Below are 13,265 nucleotides of genomic sequence, written 5' to 3' on the forward strand. Positions count from 1 at the left end.
TGTTTTTTCCTCCTTCCCTCTTGCAGCCGCTGTCTAGCGTCCAGCCTGCTGCCACTCAGCTGAGTCCTCCTCCTGACATGCCGGTCTCCAGTGCCCCTCCCCCTCTCCAGCCCCTGCAGAACGGCACACCGGTAGGTTTCACACAGCGATTATACAGATACTATCTATTGTACGCCACCGAAAGCAGTGATTCTCAACCGTGTGAATTTCAAGGACTGCCAGTTTGATCTACGTTAGGCCACACACAGACCCCCATTTGATACCATTTCTTAATTTATTGTTAATCTCACTAAGTGTACGACCCATTTGGTTAAATTTCACTCTCAGACCCATAAGGGTCTATTTGAATCCCCAACCCGACGTTGAGAACCAGTGGACCTAACGATCAGTGGGTAATAATTAGGGATGTTCGATATTTACTTTTTTACCGATATCAACCGATACCGATATATGCAGGCTTTTTCAACAAAAGTCAACTAATTGTCAGGGAACAACATATCTAATAAAATAAAATAGATATAATATCAATATAATATCTAATAAATCTAACAGTGTCTAACAAATCTAACAGTGATGTTGTTAGGTTTTCAATAAAGTGAATCCTGGGACTCACTGGTGGTCATTTGAATGAGTCCCACTAATCTTAGATTAGATGTTGGCCTACAGTATTTGACAGTGCAGAAGCTTAATTGCTGTGATGCCTATAACATTAACGAGCATCAATGAGCGTCAGCTGGACACAGACACACACCTGCCCTCTGATGCTCTAATTTGAGTGACTGGAGTCTGTCTCATTTCTCTGCAAAAGCCTTTGAATATGATGGAATATGATTAAGGATTACTGTGATTATGGTAAGCTCACATTTCATATCACACACACCATACAGTAAGAACTCCTGTAACTTATTTAAAAAAAAGAAAAACTTTCTTTCAAAAAACAATACAGATGTTACATTTTTATGCTAATATCGGACATCCCTAGTAATAATGCATGTTCTTGCCCCAACAGGCGCCCAGCGTGGCAGCGCCCATCCCAGTCCAACTTGCTACGATGCCCACACCCGCTATGATGCCCCAGCAACAGGGCTGCCCACCCATTTCTCAGCCGGTCCACCCTGTCCATACCGTGCCTCCTTCCCAGGTACAACGCACCTCATACCCTGAGCAGGACTTCCAGGTGAATATTTGACTCCGTTTTCACTGTAATGGCTAGACATGGTAAATCTTTAATTCGTGCTGTTTTGTCTTGGTTTCTGTGTCGTCAGTGGTGTAAAGTAACTAAGTACATTTACCCCAATTTTGAGGTATTTGTAATTTACTTGCCATTACTTTTACTTTATTATTATTACTAAACATACATTAACCACTTCAGCCCTATATACATTTCGACCATTTGAAAATAGCCGATCTACAAGCTCACAATTGTGAGCTTGTAGATCTGCTATTTTCAAAAGATAGTTTTTTTTTAAACTTGTGAAATGGGACATTCTGCATAATGAGTACTTTTACTTTTGGTACTTTAAGTACATTTTTATGCCAATACTTTTGTACTTTTACTCAAGTAAATTTTGAATTCCAGACTCTTACTTGTAATGGAGTATTTCTACATTGCAGTATTGATACTTTTACTTAAGTACAACATTTTTGTACTTTTTCCACCACTGGAACATACAGTACAATATTAATAAACCATATCATGCATAAGCTGATGGGAGATTCTAATATGTGACGTTATCTTCCAGGTACAAACGACTCCAAAGGGGAGTATGGGAGATGCTCAGGTCTTGGCTCCAGTTCATCCTGCCGTGTCTGCTGTCCCCACCCCACTTTGGCGAGGGAGGGTGGATTCAGAAACTGCAGTAGCTGGCCTAGACCTCACCATACCTGCAACGGCAGCTCCTACAACCCTGGCCCCTTCACTGCCCCAAGCCCCACCCCCAGCCTACACCTCTACCTCTGCCCCAGCATCGGCCTCAGCCCCGGTCTCTGCATCAGCTCCAACCCGAGTCTCCGTGTCAGTCCAAGTTGACACCCAAGACCCTATTCAGACCATAGCCTCAGCCCCAATACAAACCCATGTCCCGGTCTTAGCCCCAGCACAAGCTGCAACACTTCCTCAAGTCCCAGGTCCAATTCTGGTTCAAGCTCCGACAGCAGTGATAGTCCCATCCTCAGACCCAGTCCAAGCTCAAACAATCTCTCTGTCAAGTCCCCCTTTAGACCCATCTGCGGCCTTATCTCTAAGCACAGACACATCTTCAGTCCCAGTTCAACCATTATGCCCTGCCCCGGGTCCAGTCTCGTCTCAAGTCCAAGCCACTCTGCCAGCTCAAGTTCACGCCGTAGCCCCTGCCACTGCCCCTCCTGTCACAGGCCCGGATCCAGCTCCTCTTCTGCAGTCTGCTGGCATGCAGACAGCAGTGCCAGCAGTACCTGAGTGTGCCAGCCTCATCACAACGCAACAAAAGCTAGACACTGAAACTGCATCCAGCCCCCCTCAAACAGAGCCTCCTGTAGAGGTACGTGTAAAACCACATGTATATTATATCAACGATGTAGATGTAGATACTGTACAGTGTATCAATCACTTAAAAATATATCATTTATTTTATTGTCTCCGCCAAGCTGAACGGCTGAAGGCTTGGTTATGTTTTCGCCCCTGTCCGTCCGTCCGTGTGTGTGTGTGTGTGTGTGTGTGTGTGTGTGTGTGTGTGTGTGTGTGTGTGTGTGTGTGTGTGTGTGTGTGTGTGTGTGTGTGTGTGTGTGTGTGTGTGTGTGTGTGTCTGCGACTGTGTGTCTGTGTCTGTGAGCAGCTAATTTCTGGCACTGTTGGACCAATTGGCGTGAAACTTTGCATGCACACTCCCTGGACGGGAGCCTGTTATAGCGCCACCATGAGGCAACGTTTTTTGAAACACATTTTCTGACATAACTCCTACAGCTTTTGTCCAAACCTCACGCAAATCGGTACACATTATCTCTATAGTCATGTGATCAAGACGATTTTTCATAATTATTCCACTATACCACTACCAAAGTTTGCAGGAGTGGCCTATTTTGAACAAATTGCCACAAACCATTAAGGCAGTTTCCCGATTGCCGTGGAACTTTGCACGTACATTCCCAGTGGGCCAAGCAAGAAATGCCACGTCAAATGTTTCAAATCGGCCTCATGGTGGCGCTATAACAGGCCGACTCACGTTTTCGCCCATAACTCTTGAACCGTAGGTCATACAATCGTCTTAATAGACCACGCCCATTTCCACCTTACAATATCAACGCCATTTTGCGTTTTCTTCAGAATCAGAATCAGAATCAGAGAGCAGGCAACATTGGTAAAAAGTGCTGATGCATTCAAAGTGCAGTAGAGATACAGTACTAATCTCATCTCATCTCTTTGACTGGAAGGATGCACACCAGTAGTCTTGAGGTGCTGACCACGGTGCAAAAGTCTAAAAGGTCAGGATGCAGAGAAAGGTCGTAGCCACGATGCATAGATGTATTTAGTAAGAAACCAGCGTTTCCACCTGTCAGAGAGTTCTGTCAATGACGTTTTCTTTGCAAAGCACAGTTTTTGCCGACTTTGTCCAAACCTCACCCAAATTGGTACACCTTATCTCTGAAAGCCAATCATCGGAATAGAATCTTAAAAATCTGACAGATACATCTTGATCACATGACTACAAACAAAGTTTGCGGGAGGGGCTTGTTTTGCACAACATGCTACAAGCACCACTGAAAGAATCGGCGGGAAACTTTGCACGCACACTCCCAGTAGGCCAAGCAAGAATCTCCATCCCAAATCCTTCGAATCGCCTCATTATGGCACTAACAGCCTACTTCACATTTTGGCTTATAACTCTTGAACCGTAAGACGTACAATCAACATATTTCTTCCATCATGATGCAACATATAGTTTGTGCCATTTCCGCCATTTTGTGTTTTCTTCAAAACACACTTTTTGCTACCACTCTGATTTTGTCCAAGACTCACACAAATCGGAGGAGCACACTTTTCGTGTTTGTAGTTTTCATTTCATTATTATTTGTTTTACAGAAGAAACTGTTATATATGTTATAATATGGCATCCAGATACATTTGTGAAAATCAATCTTATTTGTATTGACAAAGAATGTCACCAGGCATAGGGGTATCAAATACATACAAGTAGTGATATTTTATATACACTGTTGTGGTCTTGAGGCTTTTCAGTTGTCTTTTCAGTAAGTTGGCATGTTACAGTATGATAGGCAGATATGTTTTACTTTTTAAAATATCTCTTCTATATTTTGATTAAATACAGAAATGTACCAGAAATGTTACTTAGGGCAGATGTTATGTACTTACTTTATTTCCAGTGAAATATATTGTATCTTATTCCCGCCTCTACACACAAACAAACACCTTATTGACATACAAAAAATGGCACAAATATTGTTAATACGTACAATCATTAACAAGTTTTACTAACTCTGATGGGCTGTTTTCTTACTTTCTGTTATTTCACTCTTAGGATGTGATGCAGGAGAAACCAACGCTATTACCCAACTATGCCTATGACAGGTATGTGAACAGTGATTAACAGTCATTCAGGTGTTGAATGCTGCCCCTCTGCTCTCTACTTTTACCAGACGCACAGTAGAGCATAAAAAGACAAAGTGTGTTTTATGTGTGTTGTGAACATTCCTTTATAGTCTCAATTCTGACGTGGCCTCTGGTAAGGAAACAAGTGATGGTTATGAAAGTTTCGCTGGTGCCGGGAAAGTGGATGGAAAACACAGGAAACACCATCGCAAGTCAGCACGCACACGTTCGCGACAAGAAAAGACCAGCAAACCCAAACTGAGTATCCTTCATGTGAGTTATGACCATATCCAATCATTTTGTGTAATTTGACATATTTTTTGACATATTTATGTTGATCCAAAATCAAATTCCCTCCCTTACAGGTTAGCAACACGGGCGATAAAATGGTGGAATGCCAGCTGGAAACCCACAACCACAAAATGGTGACGTTCAAGTTTGATCTGGACTGTGATGCTCCAGAGGAAATCGCCACTTATATGGTATAAGGTCATGACATAATGCTTGCTGTTGTTTTCTCAACTGCTTTCTCGTGTCCTATAAAATATAGCATATCTTGACATGTAGTGATTGTGGTGGTATTAATGCTGCTGAATAATGATAAAATTGTTGACTACAGGTAGAGAATGGATTTATTCTTCCCATTGAGAAGGAGATCTTCATTGACCAGTTGAAAGACGTTATGGACAAAGCTGAAGACATGTTAAATGAGTACATGGAGGGTGAGATGAGCTCGATTCTGGGGACCAGTCCTCAGAAAGACCTTACTTGTGAAGGACTAGTAGGGGGAGAGGTAATGCTTAACTCAAACATGAATATAAATGCATATACAGTATGAACACATATGCATAGCAATACGCATTCAAATACCGATTATATATATTACACAAATATATAAACAATACACATTGACAGATACAAGTCATATACAATAAACATGTGTATACAGATATTAGAGAATTTTGCCATCGTAACCCGAGGAGTATGTGGGTAAAAGTAGCATAAAGTTCAACTTCTGCTTTTGTAGCACCCCCTATTTCCAGAGGTGCACAAGTGATACCTGTATTTCAAACCTTTTTTCTTTTTAATAGGACCCTCCCAAAAATGTTTTTGCCACGCACAAACTTGAATGGGAACTGTCACTTTTCCCATACACACACACATTGCAAGATTGTTTTTGCACAGTTAAACTACAGTATAATCAGAATCAGAATGCATCGTTATTGTCACATCACATTACAAGTATAAGGTGGGTGAAATTCTTAATTGTGCACGCTCATCATTGTGCGGTTAAAAGATAGGTAAAAGAATTAGAGCATAAAGGACCTAAAACGTATGACTTACCGGCAAAATACAGGCACATGATTCACGATGAAGCTGGTCGATTTGACATACTGTATGACTCGTGCATGTGTCGGCAGAATTGCAGGAAGCGAATCAAGCTGTCACAGACATACTGTATAAACACTGTTGGTGTAATTACTATTCTGTGGTAGTCTATCAACCGCACACACTTGTGACATGTAAAGGTACAAATGCAGATGCAGATACTGTAGGAATGGATGTACTCAAGATTACCGTAAACAGACTCAAGAGATACAATACAACAGAATGGGACAGTGACAGTGACATCTGTTCTTGTTCTCTATGTGCAGAGTCAGCAGAACGGAGCACCACAAGTATATCAGCAGAATGGTAAATGAGTTTTCCTTCCTCTGTTGTAGGCCACACAGGTTTATTTTTAATTTTCTTGTCTTAAGTATAAAAAGTACAGAAACCGGCGCACATTCTCGCATGGTACCGCATTTAAATAGTATTTTTTTTTGCTTTGTGTGCAGGTTTCTGTACTTGTTTGTTTTACCCGTGTTGTTTGTCAACCCAGCACCTTTTTAAGATGTACAGTACGTGTGACTACAACACCTCTTTTCATACCCGTTAAGTGCAGCTCTCTCTTCTCTTCTCTTCTCTTCTCTTCTCTTCTCTTCTCTTCTCTTCTCTTCTCTTCTCTTCTCTTCTCTTCTCTTCTCTTCTCTTCTCTTCTCTTCTCTTCTCTTCTCTTCTCTTCTCTTCTCTTCTCTTGCAGTTCTTCAAACTGGAAGGAGGTGGTTCATAATCTGTCCCGTGGAGGAGACTCCCGCATCCAGTCAGGAGACTCCATCTGATGGAGCAGCCACGTTGTCCCCTGGGAGCGCGACTACTGTTCAGCCTGCTGACGGTGGCACTGCAGGGCCAGCTGCAGCCAGAGGTGACTTTACTTCTAGAGACTACTAACCATTCAAGCACGAATCCAGGGCGGCAGCCCCCTTCCAACAATAGTCCAATAGCGCCAGCTGGTGGTAGCCAAATGAACAAGGATCCCTTTGACATGAATTGCTGACATATTTTAAAATAACGTTCTGAATGGAGTTGAAATGTTGATTTTTTCTTATTTTTATGAGACTCTAAACTGGTATTTTTCAAATCCATGAAATTATTCAGTATATTCTGATCAAGTCTTTTGTTTGTCCTCCCCACAGAAGAGGAATCTGCATCCTCCACAATGTCTGGTGGAAGCGGGGGTTTCAACTATGAGGCCTATGGGTTCTGCAGTCCTCCTGTGATGTCCAACACGGACCCTCTCCTCCTGGCCATGCTGTCTCCTCCCGTCTCTGCGCCGCCCACCCTCGGGTCAAACGATCCCATCAGCAGCTTCATGCAGCCCGGCGTGCAGCCGGTCCAACCGGCCAGTGCTCCACCAATGGGGCCCCCCTTAGCTCTGCGCAACACCTTGTCTCTGGACGAGTCCCAGGTGGCTCGTCCCAGCTCCGTTGCCCCCATGCATGCTGTTCAGCAGATGGCGGAGATAGCGTGCGCTGCCTCCATGGTAGACGAGGTGCCCTGCTGCCCGTTGGTCATGCCCTTGTCCCTGGACGTGACTGGCGCCCAGGCCGCGGCTGCCCTGACTGCCCTGACTCCCCTCCAGGAGTTGGTAGCGGCCAGAGATCCTCTGTCCGCCTCCTACCAGTCCGGTTCCCGTGGAGATCGCCCGCAGCAGCCAGTGGTTCTCCAGCAGCCTTTTTCGAGCGTGAGCAGCGCCAAAGTGTCCTCGCTGCCCCAGAGCCCGGCACCGCACCAGCATGCCATGGGGCCCAGTGAGTCCGATGGAGAGGGACGGATGGCCCGAGGGGGCTTTGTAGACAGCACCATAAAGTCTCTGGATGAGAAGCTGAGGAATCTTCTCTACCAGGAGTATGCGCCCATGTATCCGTCAGGCACCGCTGCAGAAACGCCAGGCTCGGGAACCGAATATATCCAGTCTCCCCCCGGTCCAGATAGCGCCTTGCTGGGCTCAGGAAACAGCACACCAGGCCCTATTGGTGAGGGACGCTACAGGACAGGAGAGCAGCTGGTAAATATAGAACCATTCATTTAGCTCCGAAGGCGGAAATGTGCGCTAACGCTCGCCAACCTTTGGGACAATGCTGATGACAACGTCCCAGGAATGACCGCACTGTTAACAGTCATTAACTCTCTCTGCTTCATGTTTTCTCATCTTCTCTACTTCATTCTTTTCTCATTTTGTCATTTTCTATAGCCTCAAATTCCAGAGAGAATGGATAGTTTGAGCACACTCAGTGACTCAGCTGTGTGTGGTATGTACAGCATGCACTAATCTCTCTAACAGCCCTCTAGAGTGAAGTTGATGGTTCCCCTCAACTTGTTATAAATCTGTTGTATTTGTTGGTTCAATACTGTGATGCAGCAGTGCTCAATATTGTGGAAATCTCTTTGCAGCTTCCAGGAGGCACTTCCCCCACTCAGCTTCCTGCTCAGGAACAAGAGGCCGATTTAAGGTATAAGTGAGACCGTTTTTCATCACATTTGCCTGTTACGGAAATAGCATTTCACCTATAGCCACGTAAAGCTTTAATCAGAGCAATTAATGAATTTTGACGCTCTGTCATGTGTAGATCATCCCTGACGTGACTGCCAGAAGAGACGTGAAGCAAAGGAGCTGGAGCAGCGCTGCCTCGCCGGTGCATCCCTCGGTTTACATCAGGGACCACGGGCAGACCGAGGCCATGGCCGCCTCCACGACCATCGGACGCTTCTCTGTGATCAGCACCGAGGATGACATCACGCTGAGGACACAGGCCAGCAGCCGCTACTCCGCCCCGCCAGACTTCTACCTGGACACACCCCCCTCCCTGGCCAAGCGGGGTTCCCTGCCACGCGCCGTGACCTCCCCGTCCGTCCCCGCGGACGTCACCGTCCACAGCCGCTTCCTCTCGTCAGACTCGGGGGCCGACAGCAGCCCGGCGAAGATGCCTCCCGTGACGCCGTCTCGGCACGGCCGATCGGACCGCAGAGGAAGTGACCTCATGAAGAGGGCAGTGGCATTCCTCCGGCGCTCGGGGCGAAGCAGCAGCGTGCAGAGCTCTGACTCGCCGAGCCGGCACGGGGGCATGCAAGGTTACGCCAGCAGTGACAACGACTCCGAGATGGAGGACTCTGATATGAAGAAGGAACTGCAGAGACTTAGAGAGAAGTATGCTTCGTCAGTGGCTAGGGCTGTCACGATTACACATTTAAGTTGACGATTAATTGTCACTCAAATAATTGCGATTAACGATTTAATTGTGTGTTTGGCGTTGACCATTGTAACATATTAATACAAATTCAATTTCTGTTCGAAATAAAACATGGCACAGGGCAGATACGACAAATAACTTAAAGGTAGGGTAAGTGATTTCTTTTATAAAAAAAAAAAAAAAAGGTTAAAGTACTATATTCTGATAGTAATCATTGCTACAGAGCGTTTGTTCGGTCACAGGGGTCTCTCCAGCTCTTTAGTAAACAGAATATAGTACATTTTCAGGTAGGTGACACATTTTAAGCCAATCAGGAGAGCGCATTGAAAATGCATTTTCTGTTTAATAAAGAGCTGGAGAGACATTGGAGACTCCTTATTTGGACAGGACACTCTATAGTAACGAGCACTATCAGAACATAGACCCATTTTGCAATTATTTGAATAATTGCAAATCACTTACCCTACCTTTAAAGGTAGGGTAAGTGATTTTCTTTGGTTAAAATAAGTGTTAAATAGCTCTATATTGTGATAGTACTCATTGCTATAGAGTGTTTGTTCAGTAAAAGGAGTCTCCTTGTCTCTCCAGCTCTTTATTAAACAGAAAATGCATTTTCGTTTCAGTTTCAGTTTCATTTCCAATTTTATCCAATCAGGATAGAGAACTCAATCAGGATATAGATTAAACAAGTGAAATTGGAAGTGATGACACTAAGAAATGAGCAGGCAAAATTGGAACTGGAACACTATAAAAATGAAGCTTAAAAATGGGTACTTTCTCCTGATTGGCTGAGATTTTGACACTTACCGGAAAATGTATTTTCTGTTTATTAAAGAGCTGGAGAGACGGGGAGACTCCTGTTACTGAACAAACACTCTAGTCTATAGCAATGATTACTATCAGAATATAGTGCTTTAACCTTTTAACAAAATACTTTTTGTTTTAACCAAAAAATATCACTTACCCTACCTTTAAATATACAAAGACATTGACATATTTTATAATTGTATACATGTAAAAATAGCAGAAATAGCTGATCTACAAGTCTACAACAGGTCTGATCTACAAGTCTACAATACGTCACTTAGTGACGCGTTTTAATGTGTGAACATTTTTCAAATGGAAACGATTATGACGATTATGCTAAAATAATTGCGATTATCTAAAAAAAAATGTGATTAGACGATTATGTAATAATTGTGACAGGCCTATCAGTGGCTGTGTTTTCTTTGTTTCTCGTCTTGAGTCTGCATGCTAAATGTTTTGTTGTGTACTTTACATCCCTCAGACATCTGAAAGAGATCTCTGAACTGCAGGCCCATCAGCGAGGAGAAGTGGAGCTGCTTTATCATCAGCTGGGCAAAGCCCCGCCCCCTGGGCTGGGCCTCTCGCACACAGCGCCCCCTACAGGCCGCAGGAGGAGGTCCAGCAAGCACAAACTCAAGGCTGGCAAACTCCTAAGCCCCCTCGTTCAGCAATTCAGAAATGTCACAACCAAAAACAGTGACTCCAGCAAAGCCAGTGAGTGTTTGTTGGCAGAATATTTACAGTAGGTAGTACAGGACATGGCTATGCAATTCTTGGTGGACCTGTCAAATCTGTGTGTGTGTGTGTGTGTGTGTGTGTGTGTGTGTGTGTGTGTGTGTGTGTGTGTGTGTGTGTGTGTGTGTGTGTGTGTGTGTGTGTGTGTGTGTGTGTGTGCGCGCGCGCGCGCGTGTGCTTGCATGCGTGTGTGTGTGTGTGTGTGCGCGCATGTATGTATACTTATGCACGTGCAAATGTGGTTGTTTTTATTAGAGTTCTCAAATTCTGCCCGAAACCGACCCTACCGGACTTGACGTTTTCGTGCCGTACCGGGTCCAAAATCTATGCTAATTGGCTGGGCCGAGCTCACTTTGAGCTCGGCCCAGCCAGGGTTTCGTAAAAAAAAAAAAAATCTATTACCCCCCAAAAAGAACTGCCCCTAGCGGCCTAACGGTAAGGCAGACGGAAATGACAGTGGATGTGTTAGATGCAGCTCAAAGTGCAGCAGAAAAAAAAAATCTATTACCCCCCAAAAAGAACTGCCCCTAGCGGCCTAACGGTAAGGCAGACGGAAATGACAGTGGATGTGTTAGATGCAGCTCAAAGTGAACTTTACTTTACCTAGCCTGTGTTATTAAAGAAAAACTGGCGACAATGGCCAAAACTCAATCAAAAATCTGCGATCGAAAATCTACGATCGAAAATCGGCGAAAGTGGCCGTTTTCAAGATGCCATTATCTCTGGAACGGAAGGTCCAATCTACATAAAGCACATACTGACACCTTTTCGGGTGTTTCGGGTTTTCGCCCAGTAGGACCCAGTTACTGTAGGTCCGGGCCTTCATTTTCAGGCCCTTTGAGAACTTTTGAGGCTGTAAATGTATTGTCTGCCTATGTTTGTTTGTACAGATGCATGCGAAATCACGGTGAGTTTAAACGGATCTCCCGCCAAAGGTGCGGTCCCTTTACTACAGCGCAACCGAGCCGGCACCAGCCATCTCCCCAGCTCCACCTGTCCGCCTGTTCAGACACAGCAGCCATGCTCCCTCAAAGGATCCTTGTCATCTGACAACATCTACGCTGGACTCCGCGGAGATGGCACTGGCACACAAGCTCAGCCCGGGCAAGGTAACCACAGAACACAACCCAGGAGTCATTTGTTTAATCATATGACCACACTGGGAGAATCTCTGGTGTTTTGATATGAGCGTAGAGCTAAGTCCTGTTTTATTCTTAGTTGTACAACTTTGTTGTGCAAAACTTGAGAAAAAAGCGGATCCACTTGCTGACAAAGCATTGCTTAGTGAGCTTGTAGATCTGCTATTTTCCTTTTTTTTTTTACATTTGTGAAAATCTCTTGAAATGTTTGGAATTTCATTTTAAATGTCACCTACAGTATAACGACATGCCTAAAATATGGATGCCAGGTTGAAAGTGGTTTATTTACTTCATTATACATTTCTTTCGACAGATGTCGCTCGATAAAAAATGAACGAATAAATCGTAATCTTTTTCTTAATTTTGCTCATGAATAGGGATGGGATGATAATCGCTATTATAGTTTAGCGTGATGAATAAAACTTTTTGTTGAGCTGCAAATTCAGTACCTGTAATTGATAAAAACGGGCCGATCTACAAGCTCACAGCGTGTCGCGTTGCAACACGTTGTGAGCTTGTAGATCTGCTATTTTTGCTGAACGTTCCCCCCAGGGTAGCAAAAGTTATTTTTGCCTCAATAATGGTGATATGTAATTTTCATATCGTCCCGTCCCTACTCACGTTTCTACTCATGTTTCTACTCATGTTTTCTGGACAAACTGACTCGCTGTTGGTTACCGCTCTGAATCTGCTCTATAGCCTCTAGGGCTGCCATTATTAAGACTAAATTAAGAGGAGTGTGCACCTCTTACCTCAGTGTCCTCTTTCCTCTAGTGTTGATTTTGACTGTAAATTTAGATTTAGTCATAGTCTTTTGAATCAAATTCCATTTAGTTTTAGTCATATTTTAGTCATTTTAAATGTTTTACTGTTAGTCTAGTTTTAATTGACTAAATATCATAAGATTATAGTCGACTAAATCTACATTTGATTTAGTCGACTAAAATGTATTTTGGCGGTGCCTTGATGGCGTCATAATGGCTGATTTTACACTTGGTTGCATGCTGAAAATAGCCGATATACAAGCTCACAACGTGTCGCAGCGCGAGGCGTTGTGAGCTTGTAGATCTGCTATTTTCAGAGCGCAACAACCGAGTGCAACCAAGCAGAAAATGTGTTGTCTTTTAGTTCTACCGGATCTCTTCTCCACTAGTCCCTCCCTAACATTTTAGTCTAGTTTTTATTTGTTAGCAAAATTGTTAATATATTTATTTATGTTTGTTTTAGTCATCATAGCTTAGTTTTTATCTAGCTTCTAGCTTTTATTTAGTTTTCGTCAGTGAAAAAAGGTAGTCGACGATCATTTTTCGTCATAGTTTTAGTCGACGAAATCAACACTGCTTTCCTCTTCTCGTCCTCCTCTTCCTTCTTCTTCTTCTTCTTCTTCTTCTTCTCACTCCTCTACAGGCTGGCCTAATTGCCCTCAAC

At 43.9% G+C, this 13,265-nt stretch overlaps 1 protein-coding gene across 2 annotated transcripts in view; it reads left to right on the top strand.

Moving 5' to 3' along the window:
* Positions 1 to 13,265, top strand: part of wnk2 (WNK lysine deficient protein kinase 2) — a 41,440-nt gene that overhangs the window by 20,318 nt on the left and 7,857 nt on the right. For both annotated transcript variants that reach the window (XM_080423691.1, XM_080423692.1), the window contains exons 11-25: positions 27 to 131; positions 1,010 to 1,177; positions 1,743 to 2,519; positions 4,515 to 4,564; positions 4,696 to 4,858; positions 4,951 to 5,067; positions 5,205 to 5,378; positions 6,241 to 6,280; positions 6,669 to 6,830; positions 7,102 to 7,973; positions 8,160 to 8,217; positions 8,360 to 8,418; positions 8,536 to 9,113; positions 10,445 to 10,677; positions 11,589 to 11,807. In XM_080423691.1, the coding sequence (XP_080279817.1) occupies positions 27 to 131; positions 1,010 to 1,177; positions 1,743 to 2,519; positions 4,515 to 4,564; positions 4,696 to 4,858; positions 4,951 to 5,067; positions 5,205 to 5,378; positions 6,241 to 6,280; positions 6,669 to 6,830; positions 7,102 to 7,973; positions 8,160 to 8,217; positions 8,360 to 8,418; positions 8,536 to 9,113; positions 10,445 to 10,677; positions 11,589 to 11,807 (3,775 nt within the window). The remainder of the gene's footprint in view (positions 1 to 26; positions 132 to 1,009; positions 1,178 to 1,742; positions 2,520 to 4,514; positions 4,565 to 4,695; positions 4,859 to 4,950; positions 5,068 to 5,204; positions 5,379 to 6,240; positions 6,281 to 6,668; positions 6,831 to 7,101; positions 7,974 to 8,159; positions 8,218 to 8,359; positions 8,419 to 8,535; positions 9,114 to 10,444; positions 10,678 to 11,588; positions 11,808 to 13,265) is intronic.

This window comes from Gymnoscopelus braueri, assembly GCF_963280865.1.
Source record: "Gymnoscopelus braueri genome assembly, chromosome: 3".
Lineage (NCBI taxonomy): Eukaryota > Metazoa > Chordata > Actinopteri > Myctophiformes > Myctophidae > Gymnoscopelus > Gymnoscopelus braueri.